At 36.5% G+C, this 20,934-nt stretch overlaps 1 protein-coding gene across 1 annotated transcript in view; it reads left to right on the plus strand.

The window, feature by feature from the left end:
- The first annotated feature begins 1,772 nt into the window (after nt 1-1,772).
- Nucleotides 1,773-20,934, plus strand: part of LOC150107224 (uncharacterized) — a 186,527-nt gene continuing 167,365 nt past the window's right edge. The window contains exons 1-2 of the mRNA XM_090391082.1: nt 1,773-1,933; nt 18,414-18,712. Coding sequence (XP_090247208.1) covers nt 1,881-1,933; nt 18,414-18,712 — 352 coding nt within the window. The 5' untranslated portion in view covers nt 1,773-1,880. The remainder of the gene's footprint in view (nt 1,934-18,413; nt 18,713-20,934) is intronic.

A 20,934-nucleotide genomic window follows, 5' to 3' on the forward strand; every position in this document is an offset into this window, starting at 1 on the left:
GGTCTCGAAGAGTTAAGGGCTAAGACATCCTCACCTACTCCTTATGGGAATAAAAGGCGTCAGCTGATTTTTTTTATCATTCGCCAATAAAGCATTCTCACCTGACTCTGGCAAACCATTCTAATCATTCACTACTCTCCAAATAAAATATTTAATCATTCCATCCTTGCTAACCATACTTTTATTTATTTCCAGGAATGAGCTCTAGTTTTCCCTCATACTGGTTAATACACAGATAGTGGTGATAAGATAGACATATACTCATGCTTAGAGAGTGTTGTAGAACTGAAAAATTTCCTCCTTATCAGTTCTACAACACTCACTAAGCAAGTGTATGTGTCTCTATCTTATCACCACTATCTGTATATCAACCAGCATCTATAATCCACAAATATTCAGTATCTCCTTATATGGATCATCTCACAAACTTTCTGCATCTTTGGTCACTCGATTCCTGATCCATTCCACCTCTTCCATATCTTCCAGAAACTCAGGCGACCATACTGTGTGCACTAATCCAGATGATGTTTTATCAAAGCCATAACGAGGTAAATTAGCATGCTTATTTCTGCTTATCTGAGTGTTCAATAACCAGATAGTACTGTGTTTTGTTTACCCACTTTTGCAACGAATCTTCTCAATTTCAACTCCCAAACCCCCGAAATATCTGGTTTCATCAATTTCCTGAAGTACAATTCCATTAATATGGTACACAGGTGGCAATCTTTTCACTCCAAAATGCATAATCTTACACTTAGTCACATTAAATTGATACCCATTCTGCTTTACCCACACATTCTGTGAGTCTATTTAAATCTTCCTGTAATGTCATCTCATTACATAATTTTAATTGATGCTCTGCCGAATTTGTATAATCTACAAACACCTGAATATTTTCCATTCAGATCATTTCCTATATCATTAATGTAAAAATTAAATGGTACTCTGTGACTTACCACAGAGCCCTGTCGTAAGTCACCAGATGCTGAACGCCTTTGCGAAATCTATCTTTATCGAACTCAGCTGCCAGTTTATCATAAAAAGTAGGTTATTGAAACATGACCTACCTTTCAAAAAACATGGTGTCCCCTCATACAGATCCCGTTCCTATCTACCCATTCCTGAATTCTGTTTAATCTTCTCAAATTACCTTGACCGCCACTCCTGAAATGCTGATCCGTCTATAATTTGCCCCTATTGTCTTGGAACCTACTTTCACTTCGGTGGGACTCTACCAGAGTGTTGGCTCAAACTAAGCAGTCGAATCAAAGGCGCTACCCATTCCGAGCAATTTTCTTGCTAAGCAACTGACATTCCATCCATGCCCACATCTGTATTAACATCGAGATTGCGTAATATCCTACACACTCCAACTTCCTCTTTCCGTACATCTACATAAACTTCTTTTACTGAAATATCTTCATCTGGATGAGACACCCTTGAGAAGAAACTCAATAATTCAACTATTTCGTCTTCGCATTCATCAGAATTATTTCACCATAGCCAATCTTTCGTTTACTTACTACATACTGAAAAAATTCTTTCGGATTATCCACAGCTCTCTCAGCTAATTCCCTCTTATACTCTGAGTTTTCCTTTCTTGCCATACTAGCCGTTCTTCTGGCTATACGAAATATTCGTGCTACCTTTATTCGCGTGATTTACAATCTCTGACACGTTTCTCTCTTGATTACGAAATTTCAATATATCGCCTTGTTTTATTACCGGTAGAGGGTATGATATACGTGCCTCGGTTTGTATAACATGGAAGTTATGCGATGTGGATCAATGTTTTGGTCGATGTAAAAAGTTGTTTGTTTATTGATGTGCGGTGTTTAGAATAACTGTTTGCTTAGAGTTGTAAATAAAGATAAAACAAAATGGCATCAATGACTGAGGAAAGACGCAGGGAGATGGAGGAGGAGATGAATAGGTATATTTAAACATTTCTTAGATCATATGACAAATGTGATCAAGTGCTATGAAGTCGCTTAAAATACACATTTTGCTAATTAGTAGTAATGACAATATTTTGAAATGTTTTTGTTGCTTGTATGTTACTTAGGTGACTAGAAATGTTAACATATACTAGTAGCATTGAGTTGTAACTTCTTGTACATTTTCAGATTGATCACCTCGATCAGTGTTCTATATTACTGTGCACAGTTCAGTCCGAAAATTCACCTAATATTCAGTCTGTTTGTTGAATGTAATCATATACCAGAAGGTACTTTCAAGATGCTTCAAATTTTTAAAGTGGTAATTTCATTACACTTATTTAAAAGATTCCTTTCTTAATTTAAACGATCATGTAAAATTCACGATATGTTAAATATAATTTCTATGAAAAAAAAAAAAAACCCAGATACTGTTGCACTATATCAAAAAAAAAAAAAAAAAAGCTATTTTGTTTAATGAAACCAACCAAAAAATCTTGTATTTTGTCAGTTGGTGCATGCACCTAGTATATTGTTTTTATATTGTGTTTGGATACATTTGCCATGATGTCACAAGTGGTATAGTTTCTTGTGGATGTTATGCAACTGCTGCTTCTCTCCCATTTTATTACAACCCTCTTTATGTCAAACTTACTCCTAAAATACTGGCTTGGTGTTATCTCCTTCCTTCTCCCCTACACATTCAACAAGGATGTGTACATTCTATGAAATCATGAGTCACAAGCTGATACTATAATAAACATAACAAACAGTTACAGACGCCTATTCTGAAGGCTGTTTTAAAATTAAATATGGATCACATGTCACAAGTCAATTTTTCTATATGAACTTCATTTTATTTAGTTGATAATGCCTTTTTTGATGACTTCAATGGTAGGTAAACCTAACGATGATGAATATTTCTGATATGTAACATGTGTAAATGAACTAATAAAATTACATGATATATACAAAAATAAAATATTTTATTTTATCATGGTGTTTTTCAGTGCCTTTTTAAAAAAAAAAAATTTTTTTTTTGTTCTTTGGCATAGTTTAACACATCTGGTCTTCAGCATCGTCAAATATAAACCGGGTCTACAGTGTATTATGGCAATGTGCATCTCAACCATAAAAGGTTCTTTGTATATCTGCATTATATTAGCACTATTGGTGGCTAAGGGCTCAAGATAATTTAGAACTCTGCTCTAGAGACTAAAGAATATGGAACTTTTTAAAGTCCCTGCAGACCTTTCCAGGGTGGCAATCTTGCACTGGACAATTCATCAGCTATCTCAAGACATTTATCATCTTCAACCAAAACATATCATTCCAGCCTAGTTGGCTTGAGTAGATAAGATTAAAATGATATTTTGATAAATGATGTATGTATGAAAAAGATTATTAATTAATCAGGATGATTTGCATATTTCTTGTTTTGTCCTCTTCGGTTTTTTAAACAATTCTGCAGCATTTTTATCAGGTCGTATTTTATCCTTTGAAGGATTAATAAAAGTTAAATATATATAAAAATAGTTCTGAAGGGATCATGTAGGAAAGGAATTTAATTCCTTCTCTCTATCCTTTGCCTCTATAACAGTGTTATACTCTGTCATGTTATTCAGTGTACTAAATGTAAATTATTGTAAGGACTTTAATGCAACGCTCATAAATAGATGCTAATGCTCAAAAGAAAGATGTTTCCTCTGAGCTTTCTGACTTATAGCAAGCATTAAAGTTAGTAAATATTTGTGGGTGTGATAAATAGAAAAGATATGACATGATAGAAACATGTAAGTTAGCAAAGGAGTGATTTTATAGGATAGATGCAGAAAAAAAAAATCCTACATGGCAAGAATAGGTAGGGATGAAAAGAGAGAGAAAACTAGGTATCATACTGTAAATTGGGTGTTTTCTTGTTGATCCCACCCAGAGGATTGTAAACCTATACTTCATTAGTACTTTGGGTGGACTAAGTATATTTATTTATAATCTTGTAGAGATCAAACATGGAACTTTTTTCAACCCCTTCTTCAGATCTCTAATTAAGTAGGGCGATGATCTGACACTGGGTGATGAAATCCATCTTCTACTTAAAGACAATCACAAACATCTGTGCTTGTACCAAGATTCCAACCTGCAGTTTATTGATTCGAGAATGGATGTGTGAACCACTTGGCCAACCAGGTTAGCATTAAACTTCCGTGGAGTCAGTGACGCATTGTGGGAAGTTCTCCATCATACATACAGGTCATCATACTGTGAATTGAATGCTGCATTCACTGTCTTCACACTCACCACACTTCAAAGCAATGCATTCCAACCACCCACAACTTTTCATGCAAAAAAACTACTCATGCTTTTGCTCACACCCTCCTTAGACAGCTTCCAGGGATGGCATCTTGTTCTCTCTCCATCTCCATTCATTCCATGAAAAATCTGATTCACATTTATCTAGATAATCCCTTACCAACTTATTTGTCTCAATTATATTCCCCCCCCTTCATTCTTCTATCCATTAGACACTTGCAGTTTGCATTCTCGCAATCTGCCTTCATACTCTACATTCCAGAGACAAGAAACCACCTTAGTCATCTCAGAACCCATTCTAATATCTCTTCATCCTTTTGAAAACCTCGTGACCAAATTGTGCACAGTAATCCATATTTGGTCTGATCATAGCCTTATACAATGGAATCATAATGTCCTTACTCCTACATGTCATTGTTCTTTGCATCATTCCTATAATGTGCTGACATCACAATTTTAGCAAAATGTCCCCAAAATTTCAGGTCCTCAACCTCATTTGAGATATTTCCAACAGTATGATTCTCTGCATTCAAAACTTCACACTTTGCTGCCTTAAAACTGGTAGCTTCATTCATTTGCCCCTTCAGAAAGTCAAGTCCTCTTGCAAGGTTTTGACATCCAGTATACACCTCATAGTGCTTCTCAACTTTGCATCATCTGCAAATAACTGTATATCACCATTCAGGCTTTTCCAATATCATTTACATGCAAATTAAACAGCAGTGGATCCAAAACAGACCATTGGAACATATCACTGGTGACTTTCCTCCTCTGGGATATTGCTTCCCCTTATACAACTTGCTGATAACTATCAGAATCAGACAGCCGATCCGATCTCCAATCCAGTGCACTAATCTACTGTCCAACCCCATTTATTCCAATTTTATTACCAGCTTGTCATCTTGCAATTTATCGAAGGTCTTTGCAAAATCTAAATATACTACTGTATATGCATCTCCTTTGTTCAATGTATTTGTCACGTTGTTATAATAAGAAAGCAGATCGCTAAAATACAATCTTCCTTTCGCAAACCCCTACTATCCATCAAAGAGAATGTTGTCATCAACCCATTCTGAATCCTGGTACTAACCAGCCTCTACAATACTTTTTACCACAACTCCAGACAAATAGATTAGTCTGTAATTTGAAGCCTTAGTCTTTTCATTTCCTTTATGAAGTAGAACAGTTTTTGCCTTCTTTCCATCCTTTGAAACTTGTGCAAATCTAACGCTCAAATTAAAGAGGTAAGTTAATGTTATTGTTAACTACCTGGAACATCCTCAAGACACAGTGATATACCATCAAGTCCTACCAGTTTAGTCAGTTCCTCATGTGCCTCCTGCTCACTCACTATTAGTCGCTCCTTCTCCCTTCCCACTGCTCTCAAGTTCTGCATGATGTTTCTTTCACAATGGTGAAATACCTTTATGAACTGCTCGTTTAACAACTCTGCTATATCCTCTCAGTTACCATTCTCACCAACCACAATCATTCATCCTTCCATAATCATTCTTTCTCTTACTGGACACGTAAGAGAAATAATTAGCAACTACTGCCTGTACTACAACTTTTGCTATCCTTACCAAGTGAGTTTTGGTAAGGGTAGCAAAGCAAGCATTCTCTTCTTGCTTGCGTTTTGTATTCCTCATGCAACCAACTTTTACAACTATTTATCTTCGCGTGGATAGGCTTATGTGTTCGTCAGACATGTTGTAATAGATTTCACAGTATGATATGAACACAGATAGATAAGAAAATAACTATTTATTAACTTAGAAGCTAATATTTCACTGGTATTATATCCAGCATCTTCAGAGCACACAACACAAAGTTTGTTACAAAAGCAAGACAATCACAATCTGGTGTAACAGTGGGGTTAGTATAAGTAATTGCAGCATGCAACGCAAGACTAAAGTCCTAATATGGCGCCATCTAGGTTAAAAAAAAAAAAAAATCCTGGCCAATATCCTTATCCATTCTAAGCCTCCCAAAAATAATATCCCACATAAATAAATAATAGCTCTAAAAGAACTACGCAATAATAACCACATTACAATAACCAAATCAGACAAAGGAAATGCCACTATAGTAATGGATACAACAGAATATGAAAGCAAAATGCATGCACTGCTCCAAGACCGGTCTACATATCAAATCACAGATTGAGATCCCATCAACTCACAAATGAATAAAGGTGCAAGTTACTGAACAAAGTCACTTCCTGGCCAAAAGAAATTGTCAAAAAACTCAAACACTTGCACATTAAAATACCCAGAATATATGGTGCTCCTAAAATACACAAACAAGGTACACCTTTGCATCCTATTGTAGATAGTATAAACAGTCGTACATATAAACTAGCTAAACATTTAGCCAAATTACTAACCACTTACAAAACAGTTCTCCCTCTTTTGTTAAAAATTCTACCTACCTAAAAAAGTATTTTAGAAAACCACACTTTAAATAGTTCAGACCTAATGGTGAGTTTTGATATCACCTCATTATTCACTAATGTACCACTGATTGAAACACTTAACTTACTAAATTCACAATTTCCCCCAGATATATTTCAGCTATTTAAATTCACGGTACAGGCAGGTTATTTTACATGGAAAGGGAAAATATACAAACAATTAGATGGGACAGCTATGGGTTCCCCCCTTCCCCAGCCAACTTCTACATAAAACATCTGAAAAAATTGGCTATCAACACAGCCACTCTCAAACCTATTCTCTGGCTATGCTATGTTGATGATGTGTTTGCTATTTGGCCACATGGCCCAGATACATTGAATACATTTTTAGTGCATCTAAATAGCCAGCACCCTAAAATCCACTTTACAATGGAACTAGAAGCCAATAACTGCCTGCCTTTCCTGGACACACTGATCACACGTCTTCCAGAAGGTTCCTTATCATTTTCAGTTTATAGAAAACCCACAGGGAGATACTTACACAAACAATCACACCATCACCCTTCTCAACAATATGGTATCTTAAAAACACTAACCCATAGAGCTAGAGCAATCTGTTCCAATGACATTGCTCTCACTGCTGAACTTTCTCACCTACGTCACACCTTCTTAACCATGGTTATAATCCCCATAAGATAGATAATATACTCAATGCTACCCAGAAATGCTCTCTATCTACCACAAAAGACTGCAACAAAACTATCACCATCCCATACATTAAAGGCACATCTGAAAAGATATCTAGGGTGCTTAACAAACACCAACTATGCACAGTATTCAAACCTTATGTGAAATTAGCAACTCTCATCCGTTCACCTAAGGACAGATGCACTCATTTATCACATCCAGGAGTCTATGAAGTGCCCTGTTCTTGCCATCAAGCCTACTATGGACAGACAGGAAGAACTGTGGATATCTGCTGCAGTGAACACAAAAAATATATCTGACACTTTCGCTATGGCAAGTTGGGTCTGGCAGACCATGCTTTGGATACCCCTGCACACAGGATCAATTGGAAAGAAACAAAAGTAATGCACAGAAGCTTCTACAAGTCAGAGAGGTTGTTCCTGGAATCAACAGAAGCCTTAAAACATAGCCTCCAAACCTTAACAAGTATGGCTGTATAAATCTACCAAAGATTTGGGAGACAGTCATCCTAAGACCAAATTAATATTTATTACTTTTATTTTATTTGATTTTTTAAAACTTTTTAAGACTATCATTTGGACTACTATTTCAAAACTTTGAACTTTTTTTATTTTATTTTATTTTATTTTTTATTTTATTTTACCTAGAGGGCACCATATTAGGACTTTAGTCTTGTGTTGCATGCTGAAATTACTTATACTAGCCCCACTGTTACACCGGATTGTGGTTGTCTTGCTTTTGTAACAAACTCTGTGTTGTGTGCTCTGAAGATGCTGGATATAATACCAGTGAAATATTAGCTTCTAAGTTAATAAATAGTTATTTTCTTATCTATCTGTGTTCATATCATACCATGAAATCTATTACAACTATTTATCTTATACTGCCTACATAATGCATTCTTCTTTTTCTAAATTGCATGCTTAACCTCTTCATTCATCCATTTCACACCCACCTTATTTGATCTCTTGGCCTTTGGAATGCAATCAGAATTGCTTCTGCCAGACAGTTCCTGACAGCATTGATCTCCTTTTCTTCCAATTCTTTGTTCAGTTATATAGTTGCAAGCTGTCACCTGATTTTATCATAATCACCAGCCTTATAGTTCCACATATCATTTTCTCATAGAAGTCCTCATATGGCTGGCTATCACCCAAGTAATCACTTGATGGTCACTCTCACCAACTGGAAGGAAATTCAACACCTCATTTACAGTAACATCCTCTGATGCGATAATCAAATCCAAGACCCTTGATCCACTTTTACCCTCTGTTGTGTGAAACTGCCTAAGGTAATTGTCCCTCAAAAATTCAACAAACTGATTCTTTTTATTCCAGTCTATATTACCATAATTAATCACCCATAATGATCACCCTTTTCTTATTAGCTAGATTTGCTAGACTCGTTTGCCTATATCTTTCCTTCACACTATCCTTTGCATTACCAGGTATATAACAATATGCAACTAGATATTTCATTCTTTTAATCTCCACCAAACACAATACTGCTTCATAACCACTGCTGCTATTCGCTTCTTTCATCTCCACCATAGATGGAGACAACTCACCATCAACAGCACTCCTCCCACCCTTCTATCTTACCTATCCTCACGGAAAACATCATATCCACCCATCAATCTTTATTTCTGTCAGAATGTCATCCTCATCTAACCATGTCTCACTTATTCTAACAGTTTTTGGGCAAATATACTCTTTTAATGCTACAATTTAATTTCCTTTATTTTGAATACTTCTGGCATTTGTAAACATACATAGCAACATTTCTGGTTCTGTAACAAGCCTTCCCAACCCCACTCCTCAGATGTGACTCCTCCATACCTCCCTTTGGTCACTCATCTCTATCATCACTGATCTTACACCTCTCCTCAAGCCTGTTTGTTTCTCCCCCCACCCCACATCCCTGGTCATTTCTTGTACACACATATATCCACTCTTGTATCCATCATCCACTCTTTCATAAAGTGTCTCCTTTTTCACTCCACTTCTCCCATTTCTCTGTTTGGCTTGTGTACTTTCATTTTCTTCACTCATGTTATTCACCTCTGAAAATTATGAATGTGATGACTACCTTTCCTACCACTCTGTTATCTTTTACTCTCCTTAGTAACCTCTTGATATTCATCTTTACCTTCTCCTTGTTTCCATCCTGTTCATTTTTGCCTATTACCACTCTTTTGCTTGCTTCTTCTAGTGCTTCAAACACTGCTCAATCTATCCCCCTCCCCAGAAAGCAAATCTTATGCATCTTCTCATTTACCATACCTCTAATAATTGAATCCCCATACATCACTCTCGAATCATTGGACACCTCTTTCACACTGACATCTTTTATTCCAGTTTTTCTCTCCCTTCCGTACATGCATGTTATTCTCTTCATTTTACTTTACAGTTGCCTCATCTTCACTAACTCTGCTTTTATATCCTAAATTATTTTCTCTCTTCACTTCTCCTCGCTTTCTCTACCAGGTTGTCCACACTTCCATCCTACCTATCTTCCAGTCTGTCACTTTAACTCTCACATACGCTATATCACCTCATTTATTCTTTCTTTCACCATTTAAAGCTAGAACTCTATTCGCTACAGCCCTTTCAGTTTCACGGCTTTCAGCATTAACTTCCACTACTTCATTTTTCTCGCTTCTAACAAGTCTTGCAGTTCTGGCTTGTAACACATGCTCCACATCTCACACAAAAAATCAAAACAACCTGTAATGGTCTTCCTAAATGGAGAAGTTCTCGTGGTAGCCAGTGAGTTAAAATACCTAGGAGTGATAGATGAAAAATTTACCTTCAATAAGCACATCTCATATGTTGCCGAAAAAAGCTTACAAGTAGTAAACCATCTAGCTAAGTTGACAAGGATTAAGTGAAGATTAGGCCAACGAGCACTGAAATAGTATATACCGGTGCTATACTACCACTGATACCTTATGCTGCACCTGCCTGGAAACATACACTAAAATCAAAGATTAACCGACAAAAACTAAACAGAGTTCAACCTTATAGCCGTACGTATAAAGGATACAGGACAATATTACTATTATTATTACGGGCAACTCCAAGGACTCCATAGACTCATCGAGGGAGGCCCTAACATCATCTCAAGAACAACTATTCGACATTCACACAGAATCTATCATATGTATCTATTGCCTTGAGCTCATTTACAGTCATGACATCCACAACTGACTCTGGCAGCTTATTCCACTCTCCAAGTAAAAAACCTAGCTCTAACACCCTTGCTAACCACACTCATGCCCAGTTTCCATGGATGGCCCGTAGTCCTCCCACCACCAGTCCTGTTCTGAAAAATATCCTCTGAATTAATCTTATAGAAACCCTTCAGTAATTTGAATGTCTCAATCATATCACCCCTTTTCTGCATATCAACCAATTTCTGCAACCCACAAATCTTCAACCTGTTCTCATAAGGTTCATTCCATAGACTTGCTATCATCTTGGTCACTCGTCTCTGGATCCTCTCCACATCCTCCCCATCTGAGGATGTGGAGAGGATCCAGAGATCTGGGCACAGTAGTCTAGATGGGGGTCATATCAAGGCTCCATACAGAGGAACAATAACCTGTTTGTCTCTGCTTGTTAAAGTATTTATCAGCAACCAAGTGATTTGATGAACTGATTTGGCCACTTTTGTGATGTGCCCACTAAACTTCAACTCCCTATCCACCAACACTCCCAAATCCCTGGCATCGTTAATTTCTTGGAGTACAGTTCCACCAATGTGATATATTGCTGCTAATCTTTTCACCCCAAAATGCATAACTTTACATTTTGCCACATTAAATTGACATCCATTCTCCTTAGCCCAGTCCTCCAAACTATCCAAATCATCCTCTGCACTCACTATTCCTCTACTCAACTTTGCATCATCAGCAAACAAATGAACAGTTCCTCTCAGATCCTTTCCTATATCGTTAATGAACAAATTGAACAGTAGTGGTCCAAGAACAGAACCGTGCGGCATACCACTAGTCACAGGCCGTCTTTTGGACTCTACTCCTGAATAAACCACTCTCTGATATCTATCCATCAGCAACCCTCCTATCAATCTCACCAACCCTATATCCATCCCCATATGCTGCAGTTTGTTGATTATAATTCCATGTGGTATCCTGCAAAGGCCTTAGCAAGGTCCAGTATAATCACTGTAAACCCATTACCCTTATCCAGTTCAGCCGTCACTGTGTTATAAAACGTGAGCAAGTTACTGAGGCATGATGTACCCTTCACAAAACCATGCTGTCCCCATACAGTACCCCATTTTCATCTATCCAATCCTGTATTTTCCTCTTGACTATTTTCTCCAAGATCTGGACAACGATTCCTGATATGCTGATCAGTTGGTATTTGACCTTGAGGTTTTGTAATAGACTATTCACCTCCACTTCATTCACCACAATTCCTGTATAAGCTGTTGGTTCTTTCATTCCTGCAATGTCACCACCTTGCAAAGTGCTCGCTCAGTAATTCCACTATATTAACTGATTTGGTTTCCTCCCTACCATCGGCATTCTTGAAAATCAATCTGTGTGTACTTTTTTTCTTTTACTTGCAACATATCGAAAAAACTGTTTGGGATTCTCTTTTGCCTGCATGGCTAATGTTCTTTCATAATTCGCTTTTCTTACCACACTCATCACCCTTCTGGACTGCGCTTTGTACCATTCATGTGCCTGCCAGTCACCTTTCTCCTTAAATTCCCTCCACAGTTGTTTCTTTATTTGTAGCTGAAGCTTAATGGTGTTATTCATCCATTTAACCCCTACTTGATTTATTATTTAGACTCTAGGTATACAGTCAGCCATTGCCTCCTGCAATGGCTGAATGTATACTTAACCACCTCCCATGCAGTATCAACATCCAGCCCTTGCAGTTTTACATGCCATGGCACTGAACCAATCAAACTCCTAAGCTTGTCATACTTACCAGCCTGATAATTCCACATGTACCCTGTCTTAATTGTAAATTCTATACCTTGAGCCACCTCCCAAGTCAAGACCCTATGATCACTCTCACCAGTTGGTGGCAAGATTGTCATATTCATTACAGCCAAATTCTCAGATGCAATTACTAGGTCAAGCACTCTCTAATCTCTAGTATTTTCCATTACATGCTGTCGCAGATAGTTATCCCTTAATAACCCCATAAAATCCAATTCCTTCCTTCCATGTGTCCTCTCCTCCTTTCATTTAATGTTACCATAGTTGAAATTTCCCATAATAATTACCCTCCTTCCACTCATTTCTTCTATTTGCTTATGCATACTATCTCCACCATCTATTCCATCACCTGGTCTATAGCAGCACCCAATTGTATATTTTGTTTCTCTATCTTGCAGTTCAACTTCTATTCTCCTTGGCTGCAGCTCATCAGTTTTTTTTCAATAACACTCCTCCACTCATTTTATTCTCTTTGTCACTCCTGAACACACTATACCCCTCACATTCAATCCCACCAACTATATCATCTTCTGTCAGCCATGTTTCAATAATGCCAATAACCTGTGGTCTGGAAGTACCAACCAAGGCTAAAAATTCTTCCTTCTTGTTCCTAGTACTTCTGGCATTAGTATACATGAATTGCAGAACTCCATTTGTCCCATCCCTATTTTGATGCCTTATACTAACTATCCCATTCTGATTCGTTGTCCTTCGTAATTGCTCGGGCATATTACACACATTCATACACTTAACCGTCTCCCTAAAGTCTGCATATCTACTTCCGCACCCTTAATAACTCTAGTTTCCCTGACTTTTGAGGCAGCTTGCGTTATTGCAGCTCTAACACCGATCTGCCTGAAAATATACGAATTATCTCTTGTATATGACGTTACTTCCGGAAGATTATAATGAAAGTTATAATATTGATCCAAATTACTATGAGTGCCCGATTCACTAAAGTAGGTGGCCTCATTCAGCAAAGAGAACATATATTAAGGAGAAGGATAGCTTCGAAAGCGATGATTTTCAAATATACACTGACGGAAGCAGAACCGAAGGGAACGTCGGTTGTTCTTTCATTGCATACAACAAACAGTCCATTATACAAGAATGCTGCTGTAGGCTGCATCATCTCTGTTCCAACAACCAAGCAGAACAATTGCTATAGTTCAGAGAATTAGAACTCAACACCTCTCATCAAAAAACTGCAACAATTTTCAGTGATAGTAAAAGCACTATAGACGGGCATAAAAAACCAAAACAATCATATAGCATTAATAGAACAGGCAAGAAATCTAGTTTGGAATCTCACTCCAAAGGGATGGAAAATCAAGTTCTGCTGGGTGAATGCACATACTGGTGTAGCAGGAAATGAGAGAGCGGATCAGCTGACTAAAGAAGCAGCTAGAAACGAATGGCTAGAAACAAGTTATCAGAAGTACTCAAAATCTCTCAAAAAAACACTCACAGAAGAGAAAAGCCTAGACTTGTGGAAAGAAGACTGGAAGACATCAAAAAACGGGTCAACAACAAAAGAATCCTTGCCAAGCATCAGAAGCACACTCTGGCTGAAAAGATATGCCATTTCTCCAGGTTTAACACGCTACTAATGGGACACGGAAAAGTATTACTCAGAATTAATTCAATTTGCCAATAAGATCAACTTCCAGTGCTTGTAATCTAACATAAATTACTGATATTGTGTGAATTATATGGTGTTAATATATGGATATATAAAAATATAAATATGAATATTGATATAAATGTAAATATGAATATTGATATAAAAATGTTAATATGAATATTGTTACAAAAATATAAATATAAATGTTAATCAGTACTTGTAAGCTACATGTAATATATGCAGTGGAGCATGCAGGAATAAATTACCTCCTGATAGGGTTACTATTGGGAAGAAAATGCAAAACACACACACACACATACACCATTTTCTTTTGATATGGAATCCATATCAAACTCCTGCACAATGATGTCTTAGCTGCCATTCTCATTTGCATTGTTACCGCAAATAATACTATTTATATATAATACACACAGTATAAATATATCAAAATATAAATAACATACAGTCATACACGACGATACTACAACCAATAATTATCAAAAATATCATGAATTTAATATTAAAACAATGACTTATCTGTAAGCTCATGTTCACATGGTCAGTCCAGTATGTGTGCTAATTCTAAAAAGTCGGATAATAAAATCGAAAGACTCGTGCAATTGATTTTGAATTGATTTTGAAAGGCAATTGAATTGACTTTCAAGTTTCAAAGTAGTTGGACATTATCTTGGGAGAACACACTTTTACCAACATTTGTTATGTTGTGCATTGCATTGTTAGAAGATATCAATTTTGCCTTTTCAGAACAAGTAATAGACCTTAAACTAGTATAGCAGAGCAAACATGGTAAAACAGAAAGAAAAAGAAACCTGTCACTGGTCTTTCTTGATGATCTTTCAGGCTATGAGTTAATTTATCATCTGAAGTGTGAGACCACTACTGTGCTTACTAGAGGAAGTAGTGTCATGTTCATTCTCTAGAGCACCAGATTATCTTGCCCTTTATTTTGTCCTGAGCATTAATATGCTTTAATTTTACATCTTTTCATTCCAGGATTGGCATTAAGGGGAAAAAAAAAAGAAACTTGCTGTATTCATTGATGTTTTAGAAAAATGTAATCAGATCTTCAAAACCTGGGGTGGGGGAATTAATAAATGCCATAATGCATAATTAATAATAAAACTTTTAATTGAAGGTTAAACAGCAATTATAAAATTATTCCAAAGAAGTGCTGCTGCCATTTGTTTTGAATGGTGCTGAAATGACTAGAATGTGAATTGTGCATGTTACTTGTGATCAGCATTTCTGTTCTCTAGTTGCTTTGTTTGATGGGTAAGAAAAACTTGTGATGCAAGATCTGCTAACTTGCTTTCAGTATTGCTGTGACATCCTCTCAAGTGCACTGTTTTCTGAACAGTCATTGAAAAAAAAAAGTTGAAATGAAAATTAAACTGAATTAAAAACTTAATCATAACATTATGAAAATTATGGAAACAACTATCATGTTGGAGTAAAACTTTAGCTTAATATAAACCAAAATAAACCCTCTTTTTTTCACCAGTGGTCAGACCAATAGTTGTAATGGTTGGTGAGTAACTTTAGCATGCCATGTTGTTTGTAGTGCAGCTTGTTTCTTTGTGTATATGTGTATACTCCAGATGATGACCTTAATGTGAAGGTCGAAATGTTGAGAGTTTATTTTGGTTTATATTAAACTAAAGTTTTCCTCTAACATGGTAGTTGTTCCATAATTTTCGTAATGTGTTATGTTATCACTGTGTAAGCATGAAGGTAAGGTTAATTATAATGCATTAAAAGTATAGGTTTAATCCAAGTGATGTATATATTTTTTCTGTTGGTACTATGTGCCATCTCTTTATTATTATTATTAATTTGTGTTAATAACATTGTTAGCAATAATGGCAGTGAGTAATTTATATTACAGTAAGTCACATAATATCTGGCCACACATTAGTAGCCTGGCATTTGACTTAAGTTCTGACCCTGTCATTTTGAGACTGATCACACTGATTGTGAGCTAGTAATTACCACTCAGCAACTTATTATGCTGCTTGTGCTCAGAATCATCTCCTGTTGAAACTGATTGCACTCATTTGATGAACACTAGCATCTGCCATCCACCAGATTTAAAATTAAAACTGGAAAAGGGTTTAATGTGATTTGTTTCTGCTCCATATAATGAGCTTCTAGTGCTCTATGGACCACTCACAGTGTTTTTAATGGCTGTTTTGATTTGCTGTGTTTGATGTTTAATTTATATGCAGCTCTTTGCTTCATTAGAAACTGAAACTCTGATGTTTTACACTATGAGTATTGTACTGCTGACTTATAATGTGAAGCGTTAGAGAGTTTCGGTGATTGAAATATGGACTGTGAAACTCCTGGTTTTTCATTTTCATAGTTGACTGAGATTTTCATACTGCTGCTCCAAGCACCCTTTTGTTGTTTGTTTCTTGTAGCCGTTATGTATCTTTTGACCAAGATGGTACTCTCACATTTCCATTGGTTGATAATGTTTCCTACAGTTATCTTTGGGTAATGCAGTCTTATCAACATTATGAACAGATAAGGGATCATATCATAACACCTCTTTTGAAATCTAAGTTTTTCTTCACATTTTATTTGACTATGTAGATGTACATTTGGTTTTAAGAATATATATATTCCTTCGGGTAACTTAGGTGTTTTACCCTGTAAAAGAGGGTTCTTAGTTGTGGACTTCGCAACTGCAACCATCTCGAGGATAAGGTGATTGTCCCTATGCCTCCTAGAGTGTGTCCTATGTCTGTAGATGGATGCGTGTGTTCATGGGGGCTGGTTTGTTGTTCTGGGAGATAAAAAAACCTGAGTTTCTTGGTGAAAAAACCCCTACCTCCGTATGAGACCAACTAACTAACTTTTTGTTGAAAGAGACCAGATAAAGGTTTCTCACGTCATGGACAGGAATCGCGCCCAGGTCTTTCTGATCAGAACCGTCTATACTGACTGAGCTATGGAGGCTCATATATATGTGTGTGTGTGAATGCATGGAAGAGAGATCCTAATAAAAGAATGGTTATAAACCTATTGTATATTAGAACTGGGTGCCAAAGGTTACATAATCCAGAAACTCAGTTCTCAAAAGATATCAAACATAAGTGCTTTTTTTTTTCAAAGTTGCCTCAAGCCTCCAATAAATAAGTACCACTCTCAGATCCATTAGTTAGAAAGTGGCAGTGCTTTCCATGGCCACTAGGGCGGTGAATGCAATATATATTTGTCTGCATATATGGGCATATGCAGCAGTTTAGAGTTTGTCCATCTTTACTTTTTTTTATTTTTAAGCTAACTTTCTGTGCTATTATCCTCTATTATATTAGCTATTGAAAGTTTATTTTTCACTTGGTTAGAGTATAATAAAATTAGTTTAATCCTTTATCCAAGTGTGAGCAAACAAAGTTTGCGCCTGAAAGGTATCTTCAGGACTGGGGTAAGGTGGTACAACACCAGGGCAACTCATTGCAAAGGTGGAGCAAGCTACCAACACTCCTATCTCAGTATCTCCTATAATGCAAAACACATCTCCTTGTGGATATGTCTAATGTTATGCATTAAGGGAAGGGCCACTACCCAGACTAGTTTTGACCTTTATTGAGGTCTCTTCAGTAGGAGCCAGGCCCAAGTGGAGATACCAGGCAGAAGCATTAGCAGGTCATCTCTACCTATAGGAGTTGCAAAATGGTGTGGCACCCTTTTTTAATAAATTACTCTGGATTTAGAGAAAGATGTTGAAAGTTTATTTTTCACTTGGTTAGAGTATAATAAAATTAGTTTAATCCTTTATCCAAGTGTGAGCAAACAAAGTTTGCGCCTGAAAGTATCTTCAGGACTGGGGTAAGGTGGTACAACACCAGGACCTGCTAATGCTTCTGCCTGGTATCTCCACTTGGGCCTGGCTCCCACTGAAGAGATCTCAATAAAGGTCGAAACTAGTCTGGGTAGTGGCCCTTCCCTTAATGCATAACATTAGACATATCCACAAGGAGATGTGTTTTGCATTATAGGAGATACTGAGATAGGAGTGTTGGTAGCTTGCTCCACCTTTGCAACGAGTTGCCCTGGTGTTGTATCACCTTACCCCAGTCCTGAAGATACTTTCAGCCGCAAACTTTGTTTGCTCACACTTGGATAAAGGATTAAACTAATTTTATTATATTAGCTAGTAATAAAGAGATCTGTCAAAATGACAGTTAATGAAGTAACACATCATCCTAAAACATTCTCCTTAAGGATGGAGTGGATTGAGTCTAGACCCATGTATAATCATATGCTGCATGTGTATATATATATATATATATAGCTTTATTCAAAACAGATATCTTTAATTTTTATTCTGGAGCTTTAATTATTGAATATTTATTTCTTACTGTATTAATGGTTTCTATATATACATATTAATATTTTAATGTTTCTATGTAGATTCGAACAAGAAATTGCTGCTCCAGCGGTTCCTGTTCCTACTTCAACACCTACTTCTACACCCCTTCCTACCACTTCATCTCATGTTCTTACATCCACATCTGCTCTTACTCCCAGTTTTTCTCCTGCCCTTACTTCTGCTTCTGTTCCCATACCTCCACCACCTCCGCCCCCACCTGCAATAGATGTTAAAACTCCAATTCCTGAAAGAACTGAAATTCCTCCTCCTCCTCCTCTTCCTGAAATTGATCACCCACAGATGACAGTCTTGACTGTTATCCCAACTGTAACAGTTTCCAGTAAGTTTATTTTCTGAAGTTTAATTTTAAAAATTAATATTTATATTCATTTGGCATAAAAGGAAATTATCTTTTTAGTAAAGTAGTTTGATCAAATATCATTTTAAATTTAGTTCTCTTCTAGTATGGAAGCACAAGAGAATCTCCTTTGTGACTACTCAAAAGAAAGCTAGGGAGACTAAGGGGAAAAAATTTAACACAGTCACTGCTTGACTTATGATGAGGTTCCGTTCTGACAATCTTGTTGTAAGTCGAAAAGGTCGTAAGTCAGAACTTACAATGTGAACCATAAGGATATGTTGACAATTAACATGCCTGAATGCTAAAATGCGTAGGTCTGTTTTGTTATATTTTAAAACTAATTTTAATCTTTGTTTATAGTGAAATGTACAAATCATAACGTTTACTGTATACAGTGAATTACAGTACTGTACTATAATACATAATGAAACATGAGTGTACATGCTTCTGTGCACTTATTAGTAAAATAATCAGCTAGAAATACATGGAGCAAGAGTAATTCTTCATTTCTGATGCTTTATTAATTGGATGACTCATCAGAAGAGATAGTGGAGGCTTGTTCATCAACAACAAATTCTTCAGATTCAGGGATTGCAATAGAGCAGTCTGAGGATAGTTCATCAGGTGCATATCTTGTGAAAGATCTGTGCTAATCTTCAGGTAAGGGTGGGTAGTCTGATAGTTTGCTTCTTTTTTCTCCCCCCCCTGCATAAATTTGTCTATAGCAAGCAATTGTAGCTTACATAATTCTATCTACATTGCTAAATCTCTGCATGTTGGTGCCCATTTTCTCAAACAACAGAATCACCTTATTAACAGATGCAAATGCCTCTGCCTATTTTTTTACTCTACCTTTTTTCTGGGGAGTCAAATTCTTCAGATTCAGGGATTGCAATAGAGCATTCTGAGGATAGTTCATCAGGTGCATATCTTGTGAAAGATCTGTGCTAATCTTCAGGTAAGGGTGGGTAGTCTGATAGTTTGCTTCTTTTTTCTCCCCCCCCCTGCATAAATTTGTCTATAGCAAGCAATTGTAGCTTACATAATTCTATCTACATTGCTAAATCTCTGCATGTTGGTGCCCATTTTCTCAAACAACAGAATCACCTTATTAACAGATGCAAATGCCTCTGCCTATTTTTTTTACTCTACCTTTTTTTCTGGGGAGTCAGCTTCTTCTCCTTGTTGTTCTGGTGTTTTTTTTTTTTCTCTTCTTTATTTGCAACTTTCTGTGCTTCAAACTCTTTAAGGTCTTCATTTGAGAACTCTTCTACCAACTGCTTTGTATCTTCATTGTCAAACTCTAACTCACCAGCACTATTTTGTCAGCATTCTGTTGTAAGACATTTGTTGAATTCTCTGAATGCATGAACATATATTTTCAGTTGCTTCTTCCAAGTACCATTTTCTCTCTCTCTCTCGCTGCTGTCATCTCACCCAATCTGCTTATACATTCTGTGTACAATGTAAGATCTCTTTCAAAAGTCTCTCAGGATTTTTCTTGTCTTCTGCACCAGCACCTGAGCAAATGTATTTCTTAATTTGCATTGAAGGTTGCAGTAATGCCCAGCTTCATATGTTGGAGGAGTGAGGTAGTATTTAGTAAACGCATTGAGATGGCTCTTACTTATCATATGATAAGTCAAGGACTAACTGTAATTTCTTCCTCTAATTGCAATTTATTTTCCCTTTTGATTGTCAGTTTTTCATTAGTGGTTTTATTGGATTTAATTGATGTCACATAGTAAAAAACAATTTTGCTGAATCCCCTTAGAATTGCACTAAATTATTCTGAAAGTAATAGAGAGGAGGAAACATCAGTAAGATTAAAAAAAAAAATAGTTTTCTGTCAAATAGAAACCAGCTTGGTATAATAAAAAATAATTCTTTAATCTGTCTTTAATAACTCATAAATAATCATTGTTGTCCTAAGGAAAAACAGTTTTTCTTCCTGAAAAGTAGAACAAAGAATGTACACAGTTAATAAGTATTGTGTATTGGCCTCAAAGCCTTAGCTGCTTTGGCTTTGATTATGAACAGAATCCTCCCACACCTCCTTTTTTGACATTTTTGTAATGTTGAAATTCTGTGTTCATGTTAGTTATTTCATATGAGAAAGAAAAACATAAAATAATAGGTGATATTATACATTTCCCATTAGCTGATTTCTTCTTGGTAACAGAAACCAGAGCTCTCAATAC

The sequence above is a fragment of the Typopeltis vanoorti genome, chromosome 4 (assembly GCF_054136105.1).
Source record: "Typopeltis vanoorti isolate ZY-2024b chromosome 4, IOZ_Tvanoo_1.0, whole genome shotgun sequence".
NCBI lineage: Eukaryota > Metazoa > Arthropoda > Arachnida > Uropygi > Thelyphonidae > Typopeltis > Typopeltis vanoorti.